Here is a 24,263-nt window from a genome sequence, read left to right on the forward strand (position 1 = left end):
GTAGAATTTGAATTCAATTTGAAAAAAAATATGGAATTAAGAATCTACAGATGACCATGAAACAATTGTTGGAAAAACCCATCTGTTTCACTCACGTCCCTTTCGGGGAAGGAAATCTGCCATCCTTACCTGATCTGGCCTACATGTGACTCCGAAGCCACAGCAATGTGGTTGACTCTCAACTGTCCAAGGCCAATTAGGGATGGGCAATAAATGGCCTAAATCAATGAAAACCCATGTGCTATGAATGAATAAAAAAAAGTGTTATCCGGACCAGGACATCTCAGGTTCAACTGGCACTCTGTACTGAGTACATAATCGCAAATATAGCCTTGGCTGCATTGCAATTTCCTCAAACTCCCTGAGCTTCAGAAGGAGATGGAGGTCAGGGGTTGGCAACAGTTAGGTTTCCTGCACTTGATCCCAATCATATGACCCCAGCTCGAGAAGATAATTGATCTTCCTGGGCAGAGTGAATTGGCAGTCTGTTTTATACGCCCCCCTTATTTTCTTTTAGCCAGTTATAAAAAGGACCAACAATTTGCTGTCACTTGAATTTCACTATCGTCAAAGAACAATTTGACCTTCCCCCAGCTCAGTAACAAACCAACCAGGCTCAGCTATGCATTTTCCAGTCAAACAGCCTGCAGGGAATCAACAGCCTGAGTTCCTCCATTACATGTGGATACTTTCTGGGGGGGAGTGACAGAAAGATTGGCAGAGCCCATGAAACCATCTCACCAATAGTCATATTCTACTTCCTGGAAAAGGCATTAGCCACCATCAGGAGGGAAAGGGAATGTAACAGGCCCAGATTCCCAAATACTGGGCAGACAAATTACCCTTCTTGGGGTAAGGGTTTAACTGAGTTTGAGGAAAACTGAAATAATACCAGCAGAGCAGTGAAAAGGGCTGGTTTTAATGAGAATTATCAAAGGCAAGCAGCATCACTACTTCCTTAGATCAGGGATTTCCTTCCTTCATTGCCTCCAAAGCAAAACATGGAGCAAAATGGCATTAGGAGGCAGAGACACAGCAAATCCAGGCAGTATCCAAGGAAAACTGAGGCCTTCATCGCCACTGAGATTAATTCGGCTTCATAGAATCCCTACAGTGTAGAAGGAGACCATTGGGCCCATTGAGTTTGCTCCGATCACAATCCCACCCAGGCCTATTCCCGTAACCCCTGAGACTTACTTTCCTCACACTTTTGCATTCAACAATCCAATGGCCCACATTTTCATCAACATATTCATTGTTACAGCAGTAATGGTACAGCAACATCAAAACAGAATACTGGCTTCTAAATTTGGAAAAATTCATTTTCATATTTATTCCACAATAAAAACATCAGTGGGTTGTCTACAGGGTGCTGTTATACGTCAAGTGCAGTTGCATCATACCACTGGCTAACTTCTTGTGGCGAGGAAGCTGAGTAAATCTCTCCTATTGGTACACAGCCTCTGCATTACCACAACCTTCGTAGTGCCTCCTCATGGTGACACAAGGCAACTAGGCACTCTAAGGCCCGAGGATGAACTGCAGGGGATCTCAGAGAAATGTTGCCCCCCCTTCCTGATATCCGATATGCAGGCCCATCAGTGAGTGCACAAGTCCTGATGTCCTTCAACCAGATGCCAGCTATAGGTCAAAGAGTACTCATTCCTTAGTGGGTCTGGCTCAGAAGAATTAAAAGGCACGGGATCCGTGAATTAAAAGGCTGGTGATCCCTTTAGACTAACATATCCCAGCAACTCCTCAAACGAGTTGGCTCCAGACATTGGGAAGTCCATAACATTGAAAGGGAGATGCAGATACTGGGCAAGTCTGTGTCTCCTAATCCTGGGCTATGCATCCTTAGAACAAATGGAGAACTTGCGTACCACACAGGAGGTTACAGTTTATGAATTATAAGCCCAACACAACTGGTGAAAATATAGGGAGCCTCTGGTTGCCTCCAATGATTCTACAAGCATCTGTCTTGCACCCAGGATGCAGGCGGATTAAGGAAACAGATGACAAACAGGTACCCCAAGACACAATTGATTCCCCGAGTTGGAAGCTAGAACGTCAGAACTGTGTTTTCCTGGCATACATGAGGACATACAGTCATCATTGCTGTTGAATTGTATGAGCTACACCAGTTCAATGGCAATGCTAAGTAAGCAGGTAGCCCATGCCAAAGAGCAAAGACTGATTTAAGGATGTCATGAAAAAGAGACATGAAAGCCCTCACTATCCATCATGGCATTTGAGAAACTTTAGCTGCTGGACACCAGCTGTGGACAGGAATTCACCACCACTACAAGATATGGCTTCAGAAGCTGCACCAGCTCTGTGAACAAGGCCTCATCAGAGATCGTACCGTACCACAGGCAAGGGGCAACGTCATGGGTGCCACATGTGCTGGGTCTCTACCTCCAGAATCAGCATGTTCGGCCATCAAAAGAAGTGCAGTAGATGATTTCATCCGGCCTCACCAACATTCTGAGGCTGCATTCCAATCATCTCTCGCAGATGGAAGGAAACCAACTAAACAAACTTATTTATTACAACTTTTAATAAAGATAAAACGGTGTGTTCACCTAATTTTATAATTCAATGTAACAGCTCGGTGCTTACATGAGGGAGTTATTGTTACATTATTGATCGTGGGGAAGACTGACGTACTCCTTGCAGAAACTGCATGATGCTACATGGTGAATGGGTCAATTAACAAAGAGCCTCATCATTACTGACAGGAAGTACCTTTATCTTACTTCCAATTACTAATAATGGTCATTTTGAGTTCCAGGGTTTACTCCTGCTACGGACTCCCAAAAGTGTTTGAAAAAAGTTGCTTGGTGTCCATGTTTTTGGTTTGAAACAGTTAAGAAATTGCTTAATGATGAAGATACTGCATCTTACTCAGCCGCATTGGGCACAGAGCTCATACTGATGGAGAGAGAATAACAGACTCTTCAAATGTCATAGAATCTGATAGAACTGAAAAACAAAATTGGACGTTGAAGAAATAGGTCAACATGGTTTACTCTGACGAAACTTCTGATACAGAATCGTACAATGTCAGGTCCTCAAACATAAGGTAGTTTTTCAGTGACTGTGGGATGTCAATTGTCCTGATGGCATGCAGCCTCCGATAGCCGACCAACTCACGGATCTTCAGCCGGCAGGTCTGCTTGAGCGAGAGTGGGTCTTTCTGATACCCATCTATCCAGGATAGGAAGGTAGTCTTCGAAGCCAACTGCTTAGGAGCCTCTCCAGTGTTCTGAAATAATAACACATTTCAAAATGTCACTAGTCTCAAGCTGTGGCTCAATGGATGAAAACATTCACAACTTAAAACTTAAATTGTGTGCTGAAAGCTCTGCATTGTGACATTAAAAGGATATTTCAATCTCACTAGAAAATTAACTTTGAAGCTGGAATGATAAAACATTTCAGTATTCCTATTTGTTTGCTTTCATTTTGTCTTTATCTGCTAAATTCTGGCAAGAGGAGATACTTTGCTTTTAAATAAAGGTCTACTCTTGTTACCTGTATATCACTTTTATTTCATAGAATCATAGAATCCCTACAGTGCAGAAGGAGGCCATTTGGTCCATCAAACCTGCACCAATAACAATCCCACCCCAGCCCCATCCTTGTTGTCCCATTAATTTACCCAGCTAATCCCCCTAACATTAAGGGGAAATTTTGCATGGCTTATCAACCTAACCCGCACACCTTTGGGAGGAATCTGGAACACCCGGAGGAAACCTATGCAGACACGGGAGAATATGCAAACTCCACACAGTCACCGAGGCCAGAATTGAACCCAGGCCCCTAAGCGCTGTGAGGCAGCAGTGCTAACCACTGTGACACCGTGAAGTTAAGCTACCCTCCAATTGAAGTTACATGTTATTCATCCCCACTTCATGCCTTCTCTTCCTCCATACCAACTCCCCACAGCAAACAGACTTCATTTTAACTTTGAGGGAGGCACCTCGCTTGTTTAAATTCTCACGTCTGTTTCCTGGAACACTAATCATGTTTGAATTCAAATGTTTCCTTCTAAAGCAGCTGATTGAAGTGGGCACTGTGAAGAAGAAGGACTAAACAAATAATGGCTCGCACCCATTTTACTGTTTGGAAGACCTGAGAAATTCCTTTATCTGTGAAATTTAAACATTTATTTAAAGCGATGTGTTCTGCCAAAGAATGAAGGTTCTGGAAGGGTGCCCCATGACTACAAAGACAGGGAAAGTTGCCAGTTCTTGAGGCACTGCCAGCGGCACTTTTGGTTGACAGGGAGGTTTCTCCACTCTCTCTGCACACCATGGTTGGCTTCAGAAACCTGTACTTACATTACTGAGTGACCATCCCATGGTATTTTTAGTTGTCACATTCAAAGTCATTGCAGTAAATGGTTTCGAGCCTTTCAGATCATAAACAACATCAGCGAAACAAATGATCTCATCATTAGAATCAGTGCAGAAGAGGCCACTCGGCCCATCAAGTCTGTACCCACTCTCCGAAAGAGCATCTAACCCAAGCTCCTCCTCCTCACCAACTTATAGATGTAATCCTGTACATTTACCATGACCAATCCATCTAACCTGGAGTGTGGGAGGAAACTGGGGCACCTGGAGGAAAGCCATGCAGACACGGGGAGAATGTGAAACTCTGCACAGACTGTGACCCCAGCTGGGAATTGAACCTGGGTCCCTGGCTCTGTGAGGCAGCTGCGCTAACCATTGTGCCACCTGATCTATCCCAATGTGTCTGATGTTGCTGGTACACCAGTGCTTGCAATCTTTTTTTTACCCATACCTTGTTTCTGTAAGTGATTTTTGCGCCGGAAAGGACAAGCAGTCGCAAACAGTCAAGTTGTCCACTACAGGCAGCCAAGTACATGGGAGTCACACCCCAGTTGTCAGGGAGATCGACATCAGCTCCATTCTGGAACGGAAGAGGGAGTGGGGAAGAAAGAAAAAATCATTCTAAACCTATAAATATAAAGGCTGTTCCTTAAGATTCCTGACACAGTAAAAAAATCAGAGCGCATTTAGGGAAAAGAAGGGAATTTCTTCAGCTTTGGAATTAGTTATTTTCTGTTCATCGTGGCATTTTATTTTTTGCCTTTACTTTGGTGTCCCTGGATTGACCCCAGCTGAAAATCTGGTCAGACAACATGTTCCCAAGCTTTTGGCACAGCTATCTTATCACCAGATAGAATTGTGGGGAGAGCCAATAGTGGTTCTTTCCTTTCTTGGAGGAAAGTGAATGTCTGCTGTTTTGAAACTGGCATTCATGGCATGGGAAACAAACCATGGGTAGAGTATTACAGCGCCAACTAGCATTTCACTGCTGTGTTTTAGTCCCGTCAAAAATTCAGACCAAATTTGTACATGCAGTATTTTAAAAAATATATTTAGTGGAACCTGAAAACAGGCCGCCCCCACCACTTTCCCCAAACTATGTTGTGATATATTATGGTATGTTGGTCTTCATTGTGAGAGGTTTCGAGTACAGGAGCAGGGATGTATTGTTGCAATTATACAGGGCCTTGGTGAGGCCACACATAGATTATTGTATGCAGTTTTCGTCTGCTTTTCTGAGGAAGGATATTCTTGCTCTTGAGGGAGTGTAGCGAAGGTTTACCAGGCTGATTCCAGGGATGGCGGGACTGATGTACGAGGAGAGATTGACTAGGTTAGGATTGTTTTCACTGGAATTCAGACGAATGAGGGGGGATCTGTTAGACACTTATAAAATTCTAACAGGACTAGACAGGATAGATGCAGGGAGGATATTCCCGTTGTTGGGGTGTCCAGAACCAGGTGGTCACAGTCTGAGGATTCGGAGGTGAGGAGACATTTCTTCACTCGAAGTGTGGAGTTCAATACCACAGGAAGTAGTTGATGCCAAAACATTGAATGTATTCAAGAGGCGGCTGGATTTAGCATTTGGGGAGAATGGGGTCAAAGGTTATGAGGAGAAAGCAGAATTAGGCTATTGAGTTGGTCCATCAGACATGATTGTAATGAATGGTGGAGCAAGCTCGAAGGGCCAAATGGCCTCCTCCTATCTTCTACGTTTCTATGATATTCCAAAGTTCCAGCCTTAGCTTGCAGGTTATCCTGAAGGTTTCTGGAATATTCAATGCCATGTCACACCACTAACCTGTATGAGCAGCAAGGCACAGTCAGGAAACAGACCAATTACAGCATGGAGTGGCGTTGCCCCATGTTTACACTGGCTGTTAGCATCAGCACCGTGTTCCAACAGTAATTCGATGCAAGCTCGCTGCCCTTTGTATGCAGCCCAGTAGAGGGGGCTCTTGCCATAGTAATCCTTCTGATTAACCTGATCCTCGTCTGAAATGTCACAGGAAGATGAAAAAAAAACACGTGTTTAATTCTATTTCACAGTCATTCCTCATATTATACACGTGTCACATTATTAGAAGCTGCTTAGTTTAACATTGAGAACTGAAAGTATAATATTCTCCCTTGTTTTGTTGTAAAACTCCAATATTTACTTTGGGAGTTCTTTGTATTCTTTCAAAGCCAAGTTCTGTACCGAGAATTAAACACAAGTGTTACTGTACACTACATAGTACACTTAAAAGAATCAGGGTGAAATAAGGGATTTCTGCTGTGCTACGTTATACAATCTCCACTACACAGAGGGAACCTTAATCTCTTCTCTCTGAACTAAAATGTTATGGATGAATCAAAGTTGTCTCCAATTTTATGCTGTTAATGCCAGCAGTTCAGCTCCCATTAAAATTCCTTAGATTTTCCCTTAATTTCACTCCACTCCCCAGCTTCTAACTTAAACTGAAGTCAAAGGTGCACAGTCTCAGTGTCCTATTCAATTCATTTCAAAGCCCATATGCTATACAATAAAAGCAAAATACTGCTGATCTGGAATTTGAAATGAGAACAATGAAGGGTGGCACCGTGGTTGGCACTGCTGTCTCACAGTGCCAGGGACCCAGGTTCGATTCACGACTTGGGGGTCACTATCAGTTTGCACATTCTCCCCGTGTCTGTGTGGGTTTGCTCCGGGTTTCCTCTCAAGTCATAAAGATGTGCTGGTTAGGTGCATTGGTCATGCTAAATTCTTCCTTGGTGTGCCCGAACAGGCATCAGAGTGTGGCGACTAAGGGACTTTGCACTGTAACTTGTGTAGATGACCTTTTAAGAACATAAGAACATAAGAAATAGGAGCAGGAGTAGGCCATCTGGCCCTTCGAGCCTGCCCCGCCATTCAATAAGATCATGCTGATCTGTCGTGGCTCAGTTCCACTTTCCGGCCCTCTCCCCATAACCCTTAATCCCCTCTCTTATCAAAAACCCATCAACCCGCGTCTTAAAAATATTTAGCGAGGCAGCCTCCACCACCTCAACGGGTAGAGAATTCCAGAGATTCACCACCCTTTGAGTGAAGAAGTTCCTCCTCAACTCCGTTCTAAAACGCCCCCCCTTTATCTTGAGGCTGTGCCCCCTAGTCCTAGTGTCTTTTTTGAGCGGGAAGAGTCTCTCCACCTCTATCCTATCCATCCCATTCATCATCTTATACGTCTTTGTCAGACTTGGGCTCTTTATTCTCTCCCCACCGATGCTGTCAGACCTGCTGAGATTTTTCAGCATTTTCTGTTTTTGTCCCATATCCTATACATTGCATAAATTGCAGAATTGTAATAGCAAGTAGGAGGACATTTGGCCCAATGCGACTGCATCGGCTCGCCAAACAAGCACCATGACTTAGTGCCATTCTCCTGCATTTTCTCCAAACTTCTGCACATTGTTTCTATTCAAATAATTATCTAATGCACTCCTGAATGCCTCGATTGAAACTGTCTCTCAGTTGAACACTTCCAGGCAGCACATTCCAGACTCAAACTACTCGTTGTATGAATAAGATTTTCTCACATCACATTTGCTTCTTTTGCAAATCACTTTAATCTGTACCCATTCCATCTTGATCCTTTTACAAATGGGAACGGTTTCTCCCTATCTGCTCTGTACCCTCATAACTTAGAACATCTCTATCAAATCTCCTCATAGCTTTCTTCTCTCCAAGGAGAACAGTCCCACCCTCTCCAACCTATCTTCATAACTAAGTTTCTCATTTAAGAACATAAGAAATAGGAGCAGGAGTAGGCCATCTAGCCCTTCGAGCCTGCCCCGCCATTCAATAAGATCATGGCTGATCTGTCGTGGCTCAGTTCCACATTCCCGCCCTCTCCCCATAACCCTTAATCCCCTCTCTTATCAAAAACCCATCAACCCGCGTCTTAAAAATATTTAGCGAGGCAGCCTCCACCACTTCAACGGGCAGAGAATTCCAGAGATTCACCACCCTTTGAGTGAAGAAGTTCCTCCTCAACTCCGTTCTAAACCGCCCCCCCCCCTTTATCTTGAGGCTGTGCCCCCTAGTCCTACTGTCCTTTCTGAGCGGGAAGAGCCTCTCCACCTCTATCCTATCCATCCCATTCATCATCTTATACATCTCAATGAGATCTCCCCTCATTCTTCTAAACTCTAACGAGTACAAGCCTAGTTTATTCAGCCTCTCCTCATAGCTCAAGCCCCTCAACTCCGGTATCAGCCTAGTAAACCTCCTCTGCACTCCCTCCAAGGCCAAAATATCTTTGCGCAGGTGCGGCACCCAAAACTGCACACAGTACTCCAGCTGCGGCCTCACCAATGCCCTATAGCATTGGGGTTGTTTTCGCTGGAAAGAAGGCGGCTAAGAGGGGATCTTATTGAAACATATAAGATGATTAGAGGTTTAGATAGGGTGGATAGTAATAGCCTTTTTCCTCTGATGGAGAAATCTAGCACGAGGGGGCATGGCTTTAAATTAAGGGGTGGTAGTTATAGGACAGATGTCAGGGGTAGGTTCTTTACCCAGAGGGTGGTGAGGGATTGGAATGCCCTGCCTGCTGCAGTTGTAAATGCGCCTAGTTTGGGGGCATTTAAGAGATCCATGGATAGGTTTATGGACGAGAAGGGATTGGTTTAGGTTAGTGGGTCATTGTTTTGTAACTGGTCGGCGCAACATCGTGGGCCGAAGGGCCTGTTCTGCGCTGTAATGTTCTATGTTCTCTATGTTCTATACAGCTGCAGCAAGACCTCCCTACTTTTATATTCAATCCCCCTCGCTATGAAGGCCAGCATCCCATTCGCCTTCCTGACCACATGCTGCACCTGCAAGCTGGGTTTTTACGACTCATGCACAAGGACCCCGAGGTCCCTCTGCACCGACGCCTGCTGCAGTTTTTCGCCACGTAAGTAATAGTCCTTCCTACCATTATTCCTACCAAAGTGGACCACCTCACACTTGCCAACATTAAATTCCATTTGCCATTTCCTGGCCCATTCGCCCAGCCTATCTAGATCCTTCTGCAGACTCTCCACACCCTCCGCACAATTTGCCGTTCCCCCAATCTTGGTGTCATCAGCAAATTTCGACACCCTACACTCGGTTCCCTCCTCCAGATCATCTATATAAATGGTAAAAAGCTGAGGCCCCAGCACCGACCCCTGGGGCACTCCACTAGTCACCATCCGCCAATCCGAATAGCACCTGTTGACCCCCGCTCTCTGCCTCCTATTTGACAACCAATCCTCTATCCACGCTAACACCCTACCCCCAACTCCATGTCCCTCGACCTTCTGCAATAACCTCTTGTGAGGTACTTTGTCAAACGCCTTCTGAAAATCCAGAAAGACCACATCCACCGGCTCTCCTCTATCCACCGCCCTAGACACATCCTCATAGAACTCCAGTAAATTTGTCAGACACGACTTCCCTTTAATGAAACCGTGCAGTGTCTGCGCTCTCTCCAATGCATTCACAACCTTCCTGTAGTGTGGCACCCAGAACTGTATACAATATTCCAGCTGAGCTCTAACCAGTGTCTTCTATGAGTTCAGCGTAACCTCCTTGCTCTGTACTCTATGCCCTTATTAATAAAGCTCAGAATACTGCTTTACTAACAGTTCTCTCCACCTGTCCTGCCGCTTTCAATGATCTATGCACAAATTCACCCAGGTGTCTGTTGCAGCATCCCTTTAAGAATTTTATATTGTCTTACCATGTTCTTCCTACCAAAATGCATTAGATAACACATTTCTGTATTTAATTTCATCTGCCACCTATCTGCCCACTCCACCAAATTGTCTCTGTCCTTTTGAAGCTCCACACTGTCCTCTTCACAGTTCACAATACTTCCAAATGTTGTGTTATTCACAAACTTTGAAACTGTCCCCTGCACACCAAGATCTAGATCATTAATACACAGCAGGGAAAGCAAGGGTCCCAATATAGACCCCTGGACAACAGCACTCCAAATGCTGTTTGGAGGCATGTGCAGCACAGTGGCACAGTGGTATGTGCGGCATGGTGGCATAGTGGTTAGCACTGCTGCCTCACAGCACCAGGAACCTGGGTTCAAATTGGGTCCCTGTCTGTGTAGAGTCTGCACATTTTCCCCACGTCTGCGTGGGTTTCCTTTGGGTGCCCTGGTATCCTCCCACAGTCCAAAGATGTGCGGGTTAGGTTGGTTGGCCATGCTAAATTGACCCAAGTGGCAGGAGATTAGCAGGGTAAATACGTGGGGTTATGGGAATAGGGTCTAGGTGGGATTGTGGTCGGTGCAGACTCAATGGACTAAATGGCCTCTTTCTGCACTGTAGGGATTCTATGAAACCTTCCTCCAGCCTGAAATCGATTGTTACTTTCTGCTTCCCATTATTCAGCCAATTTTGTATCCATGTTGCTGCTGTCTCTTTTATTTCACCAGCTACAACACTGCCCTATAACACTGAAGCTGTGCTTCACTCCATTGCTGCTGAAACTCTTACAACACTTTTGTGACCTCAGGACGTGACTTCTTGACCCTCTCCCAATGCTCCAACTTTTCCAAAACTCTGCACTCCCTCTTACTGTACCATCATGACTTCCACTTGCCCATTTTCCTTATTGTGCCCAATCTCTATTGATCCCACCTCTATTGTTTCCTCTGGAACTAGAAAACATTGTCCCTCATTGTCTACAAGTTCCACAGCCTTGGTTCACCAAGCTTTAGCAAACTTCCTCATCCCCAAGTTGAAGCTCACATGCTCCATTCTTCCACTGATTGGCTCTTGTGCATCTTCCTTCCTGCTGCACCCTCTCTAACCACTAGCCGTGATCACATCCCTACTCTCTGGATTTCCCTCCCTATAACTGTGCCACTTGCACGGTTTAACGCTACTAGCTCTTTCTCCACACTTTAGGAGAGGCGATGGCCTAGTGGTATAATCGCAAGACTATTAATCCAGAAACTTGTGTTGAGTTTCTGGATTAATGTTGTGGGGACCCGGGTTCGAATCCCGCCATAGCAGATGGTAGAATTTGAATTTAATAAAAAAAAGTCTGGAATTAAGAACCTACTGATGAAGTTGAAACCATTGTGATTGTCAGAAAACCCCATCTGGTTCACTAACGTCCTTTTGGGAAGGAAATCTGCCATCCTTACCTGGTCTGGCCTATATGTGACTCCAGAGCCATAGCAATGTGGTTGACCCTCAACTGCTCTCAGACAAGTAGGAATGGGCAATAAATGCTGGCCAGCCAGTGACTCCCATGTCCCACGAATGAATAATAAAAAAACAACCTCCTTTTCTTCCCTCTAAAATGCCTTGGGATATTCATTTCATTAAAGATGCTATGCAAATGCAATTCAGGCAATGTTTTAGATGCAGAACAGCTTCCAAAGATGAAAGGATAGCATTACAACATCACTGCCAGGATAAAGGGATATTTGATCCTTAAGGTCTATTGTACCTGCAGTGCGAAGCAATGCCTGCAATTTTTCAAAGTTCCCTCGGCTTGCCTCACAGTGTAGATCAGTCCATTTATAGTTGTAGTTGGGTGCTGAGTGGTATTGTCTCTCCTCCTGCTCCTGTTGTGTTCCTGTCTGGAATCTAGTGCTTTTCAGTTCCGTTCCAGACATGGAGCTAATATAAAATCCCATTATGGCACTTCTGTAAGGGAGAAAGAAGCTGAGAACTAAGCATGCTATAGTGTGAATGTGATAATGGTACTCTGCAGCACCACCCAATATTTAACAATGAGACATTCCATCTTGAAACAAAAATACAAAGGATTCCACCAATGACCTAGTGTGTAAATGTAATACCTCGTGTTGTATTAAGCTGCAGAAGCTGGGATCAAAGCGTTTTAAATTCTTTCTGGTTGTATCATAGTTTGGTATGGCTCCTGTTCTGCCCAAGACCGCAAGAAACTACAAAAGGTTGTGAATATAGCCCAATCTATCACGCAAACCAGCCTCCTACCCATTGACTCTGTCTACGCTTCCCGCTATCTTGGCAAAGCAGCCAGTATAATCAAGGACCCCACGCACCCCAAATATTCTGTCTTCCACCTTCTTCTGCCAGGAAAAAGATACAAAAGTTTGAGGACACATACCAACCATCTCAAAGAACAGCTTCTTCCCTGCTGCCATCAGACTTTTGAATGGACTTATCTCACATTAAGTTGATCTTTCTCTACACCCTAGCTGTCACTGCAACACTACATTCTGCACTCTCTTGTTTCTTTCTCAATGAATAGTATGCTTTGTCTCTATAGCACACAAGAAACAATACCTTTCACTGTATGTTAATACATGTGACAATAATAAATCAAATCAAAATCAAAATAAAATGAGGCAATTTAACCTATCATACTGGGCTGCATTTCTGCAAGGGTTATCTACTTAATCCCCTCATTTCCCAACACTCTTTGTTTCTTTTTCCTTTAAAGTTATCCATTTTCCTTTGAATAGCTACCAGGGCTTCTATTTCCTAATCTATTTCTGGTAAAGCACTCCATGTCTTAACAAGCCTCTGTGTAAAAATATGTCTCCCAGCCAAATGCCTAAGCCTGTGTTGAATTTGGTAAGATTACTGGGGAGCTGTAATTTGTGTCTGTTTTACTTGGCAAATAGCTGCCAGTAGACTCTCAGCTGGAACCAAGAAAAACCTCCGGCCTGAAATGCTTATTTGCCACACTAATGCCCCTCTGCTGCAGGGGACCATATTTAGGGAAGTCAGAGGTTCCACTCAAGTCAAGCCCCCATGTAAATTAAAAGCAAAGGCAAACCCTGCATACTTTTAATATTCGTTCTTGGGATGTGGACATCACTTGCTGGGCCCACATTTTTTGCTCATCCCCAGTTGCGGAAGTGGTGAGTTGCCTTCTTGATGTTAGAAATTTGGAAGTTAACGAGGTGAACTTAAGATGAAAACAAAATAACAAACAAGTAACAGAATTAGCAGGTATCTAGAAAAATACGGAGATGCAATTTGCACAGCAACAAGATTAACAGGCGTCTAGAGAAATTGAGGTGCGAATTGCCAAATCAGACACGATGTTTACCAGAGTTCAATGGGGGTTATACAAAATGATAACTTCTAAAAGTCATTTGGAAGATAGCCAGACCACAGGATATGATATCTAAGTGGCTGAACAGCATAAAGTGCTGGCACCCTCATTGAGGAAGCAACCTCGTTTTCCATCCAACTGCCAGACAGGCCAAAATCTTCACAAAGGTCAGCTTCATCTATGACCAGAGCCACAGAGCTCTGTTCTATCTAATATTTAGAGCCACAGCAGATTGCAGATATTCTCCTCTAAAAGACGGTGGCAAAGTGGTTAGCACTGCTGCCTCACAGTGCCAGGGACCCTGGTTCAATTGTGGCCTTGGGTCACTGTGTGGAGTTTGTATGTTCCCCCTGTGCCTGCGTAGGTTTCCTCCAGATGCTCCAGTTTCCTCCCACAGTCCAAAGACGTGCAGGTTAGGTGGGTTAGCTATGCTAAATTGCCCCTTAGTGTTCCAAGATGTATAGGTTAGGGGGATTATTGGGGTAAATGCGTGGGGGTTAGGGGATAGAGCAGAGGGGTGGGATGCTCCATCGAAGAGTTGGTGCAGACTCGATGGGCCAAATAGCCTGCTTCTGCACTGTAGGGATTCTATGGTTCTATGATTCTAAGACACAGTTTTTTTACCTTCACTGAACCAGCAAAAGATATTTTCCCAGACTTGCTCATCTAAGCTGTATTGTGAACTGTATTTGTTATAGATGTTGCTTGGGAAAATGGTGTCTTAGTGAGTTTGGGGAATGTGAGTATACTTGGGAATGAGAGATAATTTCGGATGAAACAGTGTGTATAATTATTAAAATACTTAATTGTCATAATGTATATTAATCTTTCTTGATTGTTTTTCTTTTACTTTAACAAATGTTCTTTATTAATTGTTTACACAACTGGACTGGGTTCCACACTGAGTTGTACGTTGTTTTTCATATTATTCCAAACAAATATACACCACTTAGAATTAGTGTTCCAAGTTATCCTTCGGGGTTATGGGGCACTATTGCAGATAACGTCAGCAGGGTTCTTAACATTGAACAGCTGCAGTCTGTGTGTTATAGGAACACCCACGGTGCTGTTAGGGAGGAAGTACCATTAGTCCAGCAACAGTTAAGAAATGGCAGTATTGATCCAAGTCAGATGTTGTTTGGCTTTGAGGAGAACTTGCAGGTGGTAGTATTCCCACAGACTTGCTGACCTTGCCCTTCTAGGTTGTAGAGGGTGCAGATTTGAAAGGTGCTGTCGAAGGGGCTTTGGTGAGTTGTTCAGGGTTATCAGTGCTCCAAATTATTTGTAAGCCTCTGCTATACTTTCCCAGCTCACTTCATGCACAGGAAAGCTTGCAAGAAAACATGACTGGTCTATGGAACCATAGAATTCTTACAGTGCACAGTTCAAAAGAGCATCTTACATACCCTCCTGCTCCATCACCATAACCCCGTGCATCGGACTTTCAGACCCTAAGTGGTATTTCTCCATTTTTAAAGACTCTTTCCCTTTGTTATTGCCTTACATGGAAAATATTGTCACTGACAAGGTGGATAAGTGATTTCTGTGAACATTAATCTGCAGCCAGCCACTGGGAGAGGCACATAAAGATAGAATCACTCTCCTTTCAATGAGAAAGTGCATTTGCATAATGGCACAGTTTTGGTCAGACAAAAGGTGATTCATTCATCAAGCCTCTAAATGCAAGTAAACCTGGGTGAGAGTTTGGCAGTTATTCTTGAGCTGGTCACTTTGCAACTGACTTGGATCTGAAATGCAACATGCGATGGTTATGGGCATTGATCCCAGTTCCTGTGTGCTCAGGTAACAGACACTGAGCAGTAGCTGATTATCTAAAGAGACCTACCAGCAGTCCTCCATTTCTGCCCTCAGAACAGTGCCTTTCAAGTTGATGCTGTTGGCCCTGGAGGTGCAAGCAGATTTTAGGCCTGCCATGAAACTTTGGTTCAGAACGCTCGGCAGAAGAAGACCTCAAATGGCCCAGAGTCTGAACCCCTGTAAAAGATTGCAGATTGATAATGAATTCATGAAAGGGCTTAAAGCAGCTGAATGGTCAGTTAACAAACTGCTGTGACAGCCAAAAACAAAGTACAGTCACAAAACAAAACCTTTGGATATTGAAGATGTGACTATTGAAATGCTTCTATTTGCACGTTGAAAAGATAATGAGAAGATTTATTTTAGAAGGTGAAAACACATTTTTCTCCCCACTTTTGGGTGGCATAGTGGTTAGCACTGCTGGCTCAAAGCACCAGGGAGCTGGGTTCGATTCCCGGCTTGGGTCAGTGTATGGAGTTTACATGTTCTCCCCATGTCTGCATGGGTTTCACCTGGGTGCTCCATTTTCCTCCCACAGTCCAAAGACGTGCAGGTTAGGTGCATTGGCCATGCTAAATTTCCTGTTAGTGTCCCAGCATGCATAGGCTGGAGGGATTAGTGGGGTAAATATGTGGGGTTATGGGGATAGGGCCTGGATGGGATGTTGTCAGCGCAAAGTCAATGGGCAGAATGGCCTCTTTCAGCACTGTAGGGATTCTATGATTCTTTTGCAGTCATGCTTTCTTGTCCCAGTCATCCTTTCTTGATTCAATATGTTTATGACCGATCTTCAGCTTCTATTCCAGTTTCACGCCTGCTTCCCATATCCCTCGATTGTCTATGAGACCAAAAGTCTGTCTATCTCAACATTAAATATATTGAACCATTCATAATTACAGCCCTCTTGGATATAAAATTCTATGCAAGACTTGCAACCCATTGAATGAAGAAAGATTTTATCATCCCAGTCCTAATCAGCCCCTTATCCTGAGGCTGGGCCCTTGTGGTCTAGATTTCCCAGCCAGGAGAAATAGCCTCCCAATATCAACCTACACAAGCTCTTTCAGAAAGTTAAATTCTTATTTTTCTAAACTCCTGAGAATATAGTCCAATTTACTCAATGTTTTCTCATGTCCCTTTCAATCCAGGGGCCAATCTAGTGAACCTCCACTGTATCTCCTTCAACATGGAGCCCAAAACTGCACACAGTATGCCAGACGCAGTCTCATCAAAGCTCTGTACAATTGTATCAAGATGTCTTTACTCTTGTTCTCCTATTTCCTTTCAACAGAGGCCAGCATGTCATTTTCCTTCATTGTTGCTTGCTGTATCTTTAGTTAACTTTGTGTTCCTTATATGAGTGAACCCAATGATAATCAGCATTACAACTTTCATGCATTTTACATCATTGTCTGCTTTTCTATTCTTTCAACCAAACTAAATAATCTCACAATTCTCCATATTATACTCCATCACCATTATGGTTGTTCACCCACTTAATCTGCCTATATTGTTTTGCAGCCTCTTTGTGTTCTCCTCACAGCTTGCATTCTCACTTAGCTTTGTATGGCTGGCAAACCTAGAAACATTATTGTAAATAGTTGAGGCCCAGCACTGATTATTTTGGCGTTCCACTAGTTACAGTCTTCCAACTTGAAAATGCCTTGTTTATAACTATTCTTTTCTTCCTAACTGTGAACCAGTCCTCTCCTGGCTATTATATTACACACAACTCCACAAAATCTTGCCATTTGCCTTTTGTATGGCACCTTCTAGGATGCATTTTGGAAATCCAAGTATACTACATCCATTGGTCCCCCATACTAGTTATATCCTCACAAAACACTAGTCAATTTGTCAAACCCATTTCCCTTTAACAAACCATTGACTTTGCCTGTTAATTTTATTAGTAAAGTTTTCAAGTTTATTTATTGGTGTCACAAGTAGGCAAGGTAACACTGCAATGAAGTGAAAATCCCCTAGTTGCCACACTCCAGAACCTCTTCGGGTACACTGAGGGAGAATTTAGCATGACCAATTCACCTAACCAGTATGTCTTTTGGAGGAAACCGGAACACCCGGAGGGAACCCACGCAGACATGGAGAGAACGTGCAGGTTCTGCACAGAAGTAATCTGAGCTGGGAATCAGTCCCTGGCACCATGAGGCAGTAGTGCTAACCATTGTGCCACAATGATCATGAAACTGCCGTTTTGTCACAAAAACCTACCTTGGGAAAAGGGAGAAGTGCAGGGGAACTGTGCTGCTCCTATGTCAATAGCCCCTGCTCAGGCTCCATTACAGAAGAAATTTTAAAAACAAACTGAATTTTGGGGGCCATGCATCAATTCTCCCAGGGCAGGCAGTGGTGGGGAGGATGGAGACGAGGCCAGAAGCTTTAATGTTCAGCTGGAATCATTCTGCTTTGGCACATACCAGGAATTGCTGCATGAAAGCCGGCTCCAGATGCTTTCTCCCCCTCATACACACACAGATAGACTGGGAGGGAATGGGTTTTACAGTGGTTACCTCGGCCTCATAGCTGGAAGCTTGCGGTTAGAATTCCACCTGGTCCAGACAGCCGCTTCCCCAGTTGCTGCAGCTGGCTGCTGTCCGTGGTGCTGAACACCGCCTCCTCCCCTGCCCTCTCCCAACACACGTATACACGTGCGCGCCCCCGGGACAGACGCACAGCACTCTGCTTTTGCGTGCGCGCTCCTTCAATCTCCAATCTCCCCAAGATTGCACAGTCTCCATCTGCAGTAATTCTCTTTGTTTTCAAATATGAAAAAAAGTTCATCCCCGCAAAATATCCTGACTTACCATTTATTCATCCTCTCATGGTTGCTGCAAAAGGTAAGAAAGGAGCAGAAAGATTCTGCAAAAGTTCTCTCTCTCCTGGTTGCCACCCAGTGAGTGCTGGGAAGTTTGCATTTTGGAGTTGAGTACTGAGTGGCAGTCCAATGATGTAGTTCAAGATGTGGCACAGTGGCTAGCACTGCTACCTCATAGTGCCAGAGACCAGGGTTCAATGCCCAGCTTGGATCACTAACTGTGAACATTGTTCCTGTGTTTGCATGGGTTTCCTCTGGGTGCTCCGGTTTCCTCCCACAATCCAAGGATGTGTGGGTTAGGTGGGTTGCCTACACTAAATTGCCCCTTAGTGTCAGGGGGACTAGCTAGAATAAATGTATGAAGTTTTGGGGATAGGATCTGAATGGGATTGTAATCGGTGCAGACTCAATGCCTGAATGGCCTCATTGTGCATTGTAGGATTGTAATCAGAGCCATTTGTCTTTTCCACTGAGATAGATAGTTTTTTTTTAAGTCTTTTTATAGTCTAAGTGAGCCATAGCGAGAAAAACAAAAACTAGATGTAAAAATATTTGCAATGTTCTGTGTTTAGGTCACAATAGACGGAACTAAATAGGTACCATGTTGTAATTGCAAGGATTGGCAGCCCCAATTAATATAACAAACTATAATGGTTTATTTACAAGCAGATAAATATATACAGAATATTTTCATGATGTTAACACTTCCAGCTCTGGGGTCTACTCTGGCTGGAAAAGTCTGCACTCAGGACCAAGATCCCTGCGCTTGTTCACAATTGGGCAGTTTGGTCACATGACCCTCCTAACATACATCCCTTGTAGGGGCCAGCTGCTAGACCCTCTCCCTTTAAGTCCCTTACGATACGATATTGAAATAACTTGGACAATTTCCAAAATAATCATTTTTAACACAGGCCTTCAGAAATTCAGTCTGTCAGGGGACTTTACTCTTTCTCTGGGAGCAGCGTGGTTTTCCTCCAGGTGCTCCGGTTTCCTCCCACAGTCCAAAGATGTGCAGGTTAGGTTGACTGGCCATGCTAAATTGAGTCTAGTGACAGGGAGATTAGCAGGGTAAATATATGGATTTATGGGAATAAGGCCTGTGTGTGATTGTGGTCAGTGCAGACTCGATGGGCTGAATGGGCTCCTTCTGCACTGTAGAGATTCTATGATTCTGTGAATATAACTCAACTGTGAGGTTCGACTGTTGAGATGGCTTTGGTTGAACTTGCTCCTCTCGGAATCTCCTCTGAAATCTGTGTCTCACTCTCCTCAGTTTCACTGGGGGGCAATACTTTCAACTGTCACTGGCTGATTAGCCACATGGCCTCTTGGGCAAACACACTACTACCTTCTGGCATGATTGGGTCAGGCAGAAACCCTAGCTCTTGGATGGCTCCTGCTTCCTCAAATGATCTATGTGTTTCTTCACTAACTTGTCCTGCACTTTCACCTCATAAGACAGTAGCTCCATCATGGCCGCCACAACTCTCAAGATCCAATTTGGTTTGCTTCCAAAATTCACCACAAAGGCTGGATCATCGATCTCAAATTCTCTTTCTACTTTTGATGAATCATGGTTTCTTTTCGGACAACTCTGTCTTGTCTCCATCCTTCCCGTCAAATTCAGAACCACCAGATTCAACCTAGTCCTTAAGCTTCCACTCATTAGGATCTTGGAAGTAGCAATGCTAGCAGTAGTATGCAATGTGGTTCTGTACATTATCAGAAAATGTGCTACTTTAGGTTCTGATGGAGCAGGTGCTTGCTTCTTCATATTGGCCTTGGATGTTTGCACTGTGTATTCAGCCAGCCCATTGTGATAAGGTGCCAAATGGGTATGTTTTATTCCTTTGAAAGCCATGAACTTCTGCATCAGAGAAAGCATTCTTTCTGGTTGTATCACAGCTTGGTATGGCTCCTGCTCTGCCCAAGACTGCAAGAAACTAAAAGGGTTGTGAACAAAGTCCAGTCCATCACTCAAACCACTGACCCGCTGACACTGTCTACACTTCCCACTGCTTCAGAAAAGCAGTCAGCATAATTAAAGACACCGTACACCCCGGACGTTCTCTCTTCCACCTTCTTCCATCAGGAAAAAGACACAAAAGTCTGAAGTCACATACCAACCAACTCGAACAGCTTCTTCCCTGTTGCCATCAGACTTTTGAATGGACCTACCTTGCAGTAAATTAATCTTTCTCTACACCCTAGCTCTGACTAACACTCCATTCTGCACTCTCTCGTTTACAAAGTATACTGTTCATACAGAAGGATAGTGCACAAGAAACAATACTTTTTACTGTACACCAACAGGTGATAATAATAAATCAAATTCAAAAGGAATTTGTCACTTGTGAACAATGTCCAATTGCCTGAAACAAGTACTTCTGTGATATGTGAAGTTGTGGACCTAATTTCAAAAACCTCCATCCATTTTGAAAGGGCATCCGCTAACAAAAGGAACAATGCATCCATAAATGGCCAATGTAATCTACATGAACTCTTAACCATGGCCAATCTGGCCATTCCAATAGATGCAGGGGGCCTGGAACAGGTAGCTTTTGGGGGAACTGGCACTGGTCACATTGTTTGACAACCCTTTCTATATCAGCATGGATGTGAGGCCACCAGATATAGCTTTTCGCTAGCATTTCCATCTTCAACATTCCCCGATGGGTGTTATTCAATTCCTCAAGCAATAACACTCTTCCTATATTGGAGATGACCACTCTCTCTCCCCAGAGGATGACACTGTCCTCAGAACTGAGCTCATGCTTCCTGAACTGGTAAGGCTTTATTCCTCTGAAGTTCTCTCACTCTGCCATCCATGCTGTATCATATGTTTAATCTTCATAAACAGTGGATTTCTATTAGTCCAGTCCTTAATTTGTTGTGCTGTTACAGATAACAAGTCCAGAAAGTTTAAAGCCATTAGAATCTCTTGTGAGATTGGAGGAGTGATGCTCCTTTGGGTAATAATAGATGACATAAGGCATCTGTATTGGATATGTGAGCTCCTTGGTTGAAGTTCAAAGATATTTTTATAATCCAACAGCAAGAGTGCTTAGTGCTGTATTCTTGCAGACACAATTGGTAGAATTGCCTTGTCCTCTTTAAAAAGCATATGGTCTGTACAATGTTGAAATGTCTCCCATAAATGTATCAATGGCCAAAGATAACATTGAAGCCTTCTTTTTCTATTTGAAAGTATCCTCCATCCACATCAGCATCTGATGGATGACTCATGATCCTTTCAATGAATCTAATTAAAAGCATCAGGTTGAAGTAAATAAACACTACAGAGCTAAAATGATAATTATCCTGCTCACCCAGCATCTGATCTGCATTCCTTACAGACATACCAACTACCTGTAAAATTAAGCTGAATTTTTAAATATTCCCCTTATCCATATCAATTGCACGACTATCATCTCCCTCCTTAAAAAAAATGAAAAGATTGCTTCAATTGTCTAAAATCTCATTTTTCACACTATTTGTACTCTATAAGATATGTATCTTATTACATCTAAGCATGCAAATTTAACAAGTAGCATAGTCCAGTTCAGTCTTTATTTTCTAACTTTGAATGTTCCATCCTGTCTAGAAAAAAAAAGCATCTGCAATCATGTTCTCTGTTTCTGCCACATGAATAATCTTCAAATTATATAGCTGTAATAATAATCTCCATTTAAACATTCTCCGTAAACATCAATGGATTATGGTCAGCGTAAATAATTGTCTCTTCTCTAACGAATTGCTGGCAACAAAAATGTGAAAATATCAGTACCAAATTCAATGTCTCCATCTTGATGGTCAAGTATTTCTTTTGATGCACATTATGTTTTTCTGGAAAAATAACCAATAGGTCTTTTTATCATCATTGTTTTGTAACAGTATCACACCAATGCCCACATCCCTTGCATCAATGGTCACCTTGAATTGCTTCGCATAATTCAGTGTCACCTAACCTGGTGTGGTGGTTAACACGTTTGTAGATTGTCAAATGCCTCTTGACATTCAGACGTTCGCTAAAATCTTCTGAGCTTTTTCCGCAGTTCAGTCAGTAAATCAATCGTATTGCTAAAATTTGGGTATTAAGGGTGCTGCTTTTATTACTGAAGTCTTCCTTTATTATTGAAGTCTTCCTATACCTGACATGTGACATGTACAGCAAAATTCAACCACATCCTTATGCAGCCCAGGCCAATAAAAGTGTTTTGGTATTTCTCCTTACTCTTAAATGACTTCCTACTGGAACCTCATGTTCTATCCACAAAACCTCCTTTCTATAACACACCAGTAATACAACTTGATGAACTTCTGCCCATTTTTCATCTGCCTGAATTTGTAAAGGCCTCCACTTCCTCATTAAGACATTATTTGTAATGTAATGTAACATAATAACACTCCAATGTACACTCAGATTCTCCTGTGTATGCTTTCTGATAAAAATGCAGTGATATAGCAGCTGCATTTTGTAATTCTGCCAACTTTCCTGAACTAAAGATATCTGCTTCATTCTCCTGTTCTTGTTCTTTATCAACCACTTGGTCAAAGATTGTTTCTGATAACTGAACCTCAACTTCTTTGATTTCTCCTCTTCCTGTTTCAACAATTTCCTTTGTATCTCTTCCTGTCTCAACCTGTGACTTTGTGATCTTGTTACCACAATTTTTCCTTTTAGACAAAAATGTGAGAAAAGTGTACTTTGCTCTAGCATTGCTTCTCTGACTAAATAGGGACTTTTACATCAAAGCAGTCTTTATCAGAACAATGTTTAAATACAACTCTAACAATGGAAACAGCTTAACAATTAACAGTTGAACACAATTGAAAAATGAAAGGAAGTAACTTTAATTTTTAACTTAGCACTGTTACAGTTCCAAATAAGCAACATTCCTCTTACAGACTTAAAGGCTGCTCTAAATATACTTAGCAATCATGAATATACTTACTCCAAATGTAGATAGTTTCGGAGTTTTCTGAGAGAGATATGAGTTTTAGCGTAGCTTGCCAAAGCCTCTGTCTATAAACAATTCCCAGCTAGAACTCAAAAGCTGTTTTTCTGCTACCGATCTAGCTCCTCCTATTATCCACATCAGGATCTGACAGGTAGCTCTTAACCTTTTCAACCAACCTGATAGAAAAGCCTGGTTTTAACTGAGTAAATACCAACATGGCTAAAATGAGTAATGATCCTGCTCTCCTAGATCTATGCTGCATGTTTTTCCAGACATACTGACTACCTGTTGAATAAAGCTGAATTTTGAAACATTCCCCTTCGACTATATACACACACATAGGTATGTGTCAATTGTATTACTATCATCACATTCTCCATTGGACAATCAGGCCACATAACCTTCCTGATGTATGCCCCTTAAAGGGATCAGCTACTACACATCTATATTCAAAATCGACTTCTGGCCTTTTCAAATTGGAGGTCAGACCTCACTGGTGAATGCAGTTTAAAAGACAGCAACAGAATGAAAACACTACCCACGTTTGAATGAGCCCATTCTAGTTATGTACAAAATACTGATTTTGTTATCACAAATGAACTTACTGTAAGATTTGTGCGGAGGTTTATCCAGGAATGTTGCCCTGTGTGGGGAGCAGAAAGGAAGAGTGATCAGGAAGAATGGAGAAAATGAAAAGATGACTCTTTTCTGCGTTTTAAAAATATTTTATTACCTGCAATTTGTACGCTTTTCTTTAATAAACAGATTAAGGTAAGAAGCTAGTCAATTGGGTTATTTACAGATATTACATTGATGATGATTTACTAAAAATTAACAGTCTTTCTGTGCTCATTGCAGAGCCAGCTCTACACATTATCTTACACTAGACGGTAAAACATTTCATTTTAATTTCCTTCAGTATATAAATACATTACTGTTATTATATACAACTGCAAGTCAGTGCGATTCAGCAACCAAGATTTCCAGCAGAGATCAAGTGGTGATAGACAGATGCAAATACCAGCAAAGTATTTGTGCAGATACTGCACTGGTGAGGAAGCAAGACAAAATGGACAGAGCATTTTTTTTCCCCTGGATGGGGAGAATTATCAAAATGATACCCCACAACTCCAGTGCAAAGGATCCAATAGTCACAATGTTCAGAAATACAGATTATTGAAGAATTCAGTCATGATCTACAGGTTCCAATGCCCATACTA

General features: G+C 42.9%; 1 protein-coding gene across 3 annotated transcripts; it reads right to left on the bottom strand.

Moving 5' to 3' along the window:
• Window positions 1-3,005: 3,005 nt before the first annotated feature.
• LOC145341341 (ankyrin repeat and SOCS box protein 11-like) lies at window positions 3,006-23,688 on the bottom strand. Of its 3 annotated transcripts, none has more exons than XM_080186259.1 (6): window positions 23,649-23,688; window positions 15,275-15,423; window positions 11,827-12,026; window positions 6,166-6,359; window positions 4,813-4,941; window positions 3,006-3,268 (listed from the first exon to the last, which is right to left on the bottom strand). In XM_080186259.1, exons 3-6 carry the CDS (start codon window positions 12,014-12,016, stop codon window positions 3,029-3,031), a joined length of 753 nt encoding a protein of 250 aa, XP_080042385.1. In that variant the 5' UTR covers window positions 12,017-12,026; window positions 15,275-15,423; window positions 23,649-23,688; the 3' UTR covers window positions 3,006-3,028. The 3 variants fall into 3 exon arrangements, with proteins under 3 accessions (XP_080042385.1, XP_080042384.1, XP_080042383.1); XM_080186258.1 differs by lacking the exon at window positions 23,649-23,688 and adding an exon at window positions 17,775-17,845; XM_080186257.1 differs by lacking the exon at window positions 23,649-23,688 and adding an exon at window positions 17,476-17,564.
• Window positions 23,689-24,263: the final 575 nt, after the last annotated feature.

Source organism: Carcharhinus amblyrhynchos, chromosome 3 (assembly GCF_965287045.1).
Source record: "Carcharhinus amblyrhynchos chromosome 3, sCarAmb.v2.hapA, whole genome shotgun sequence".
NCBI lineage: Eukaryota > Metazoa > Chordata > Chondrichthyes > Carcharhiniformes > Carcharhinidae > Carcharhinus > Carcharhinus amblyrhynchos.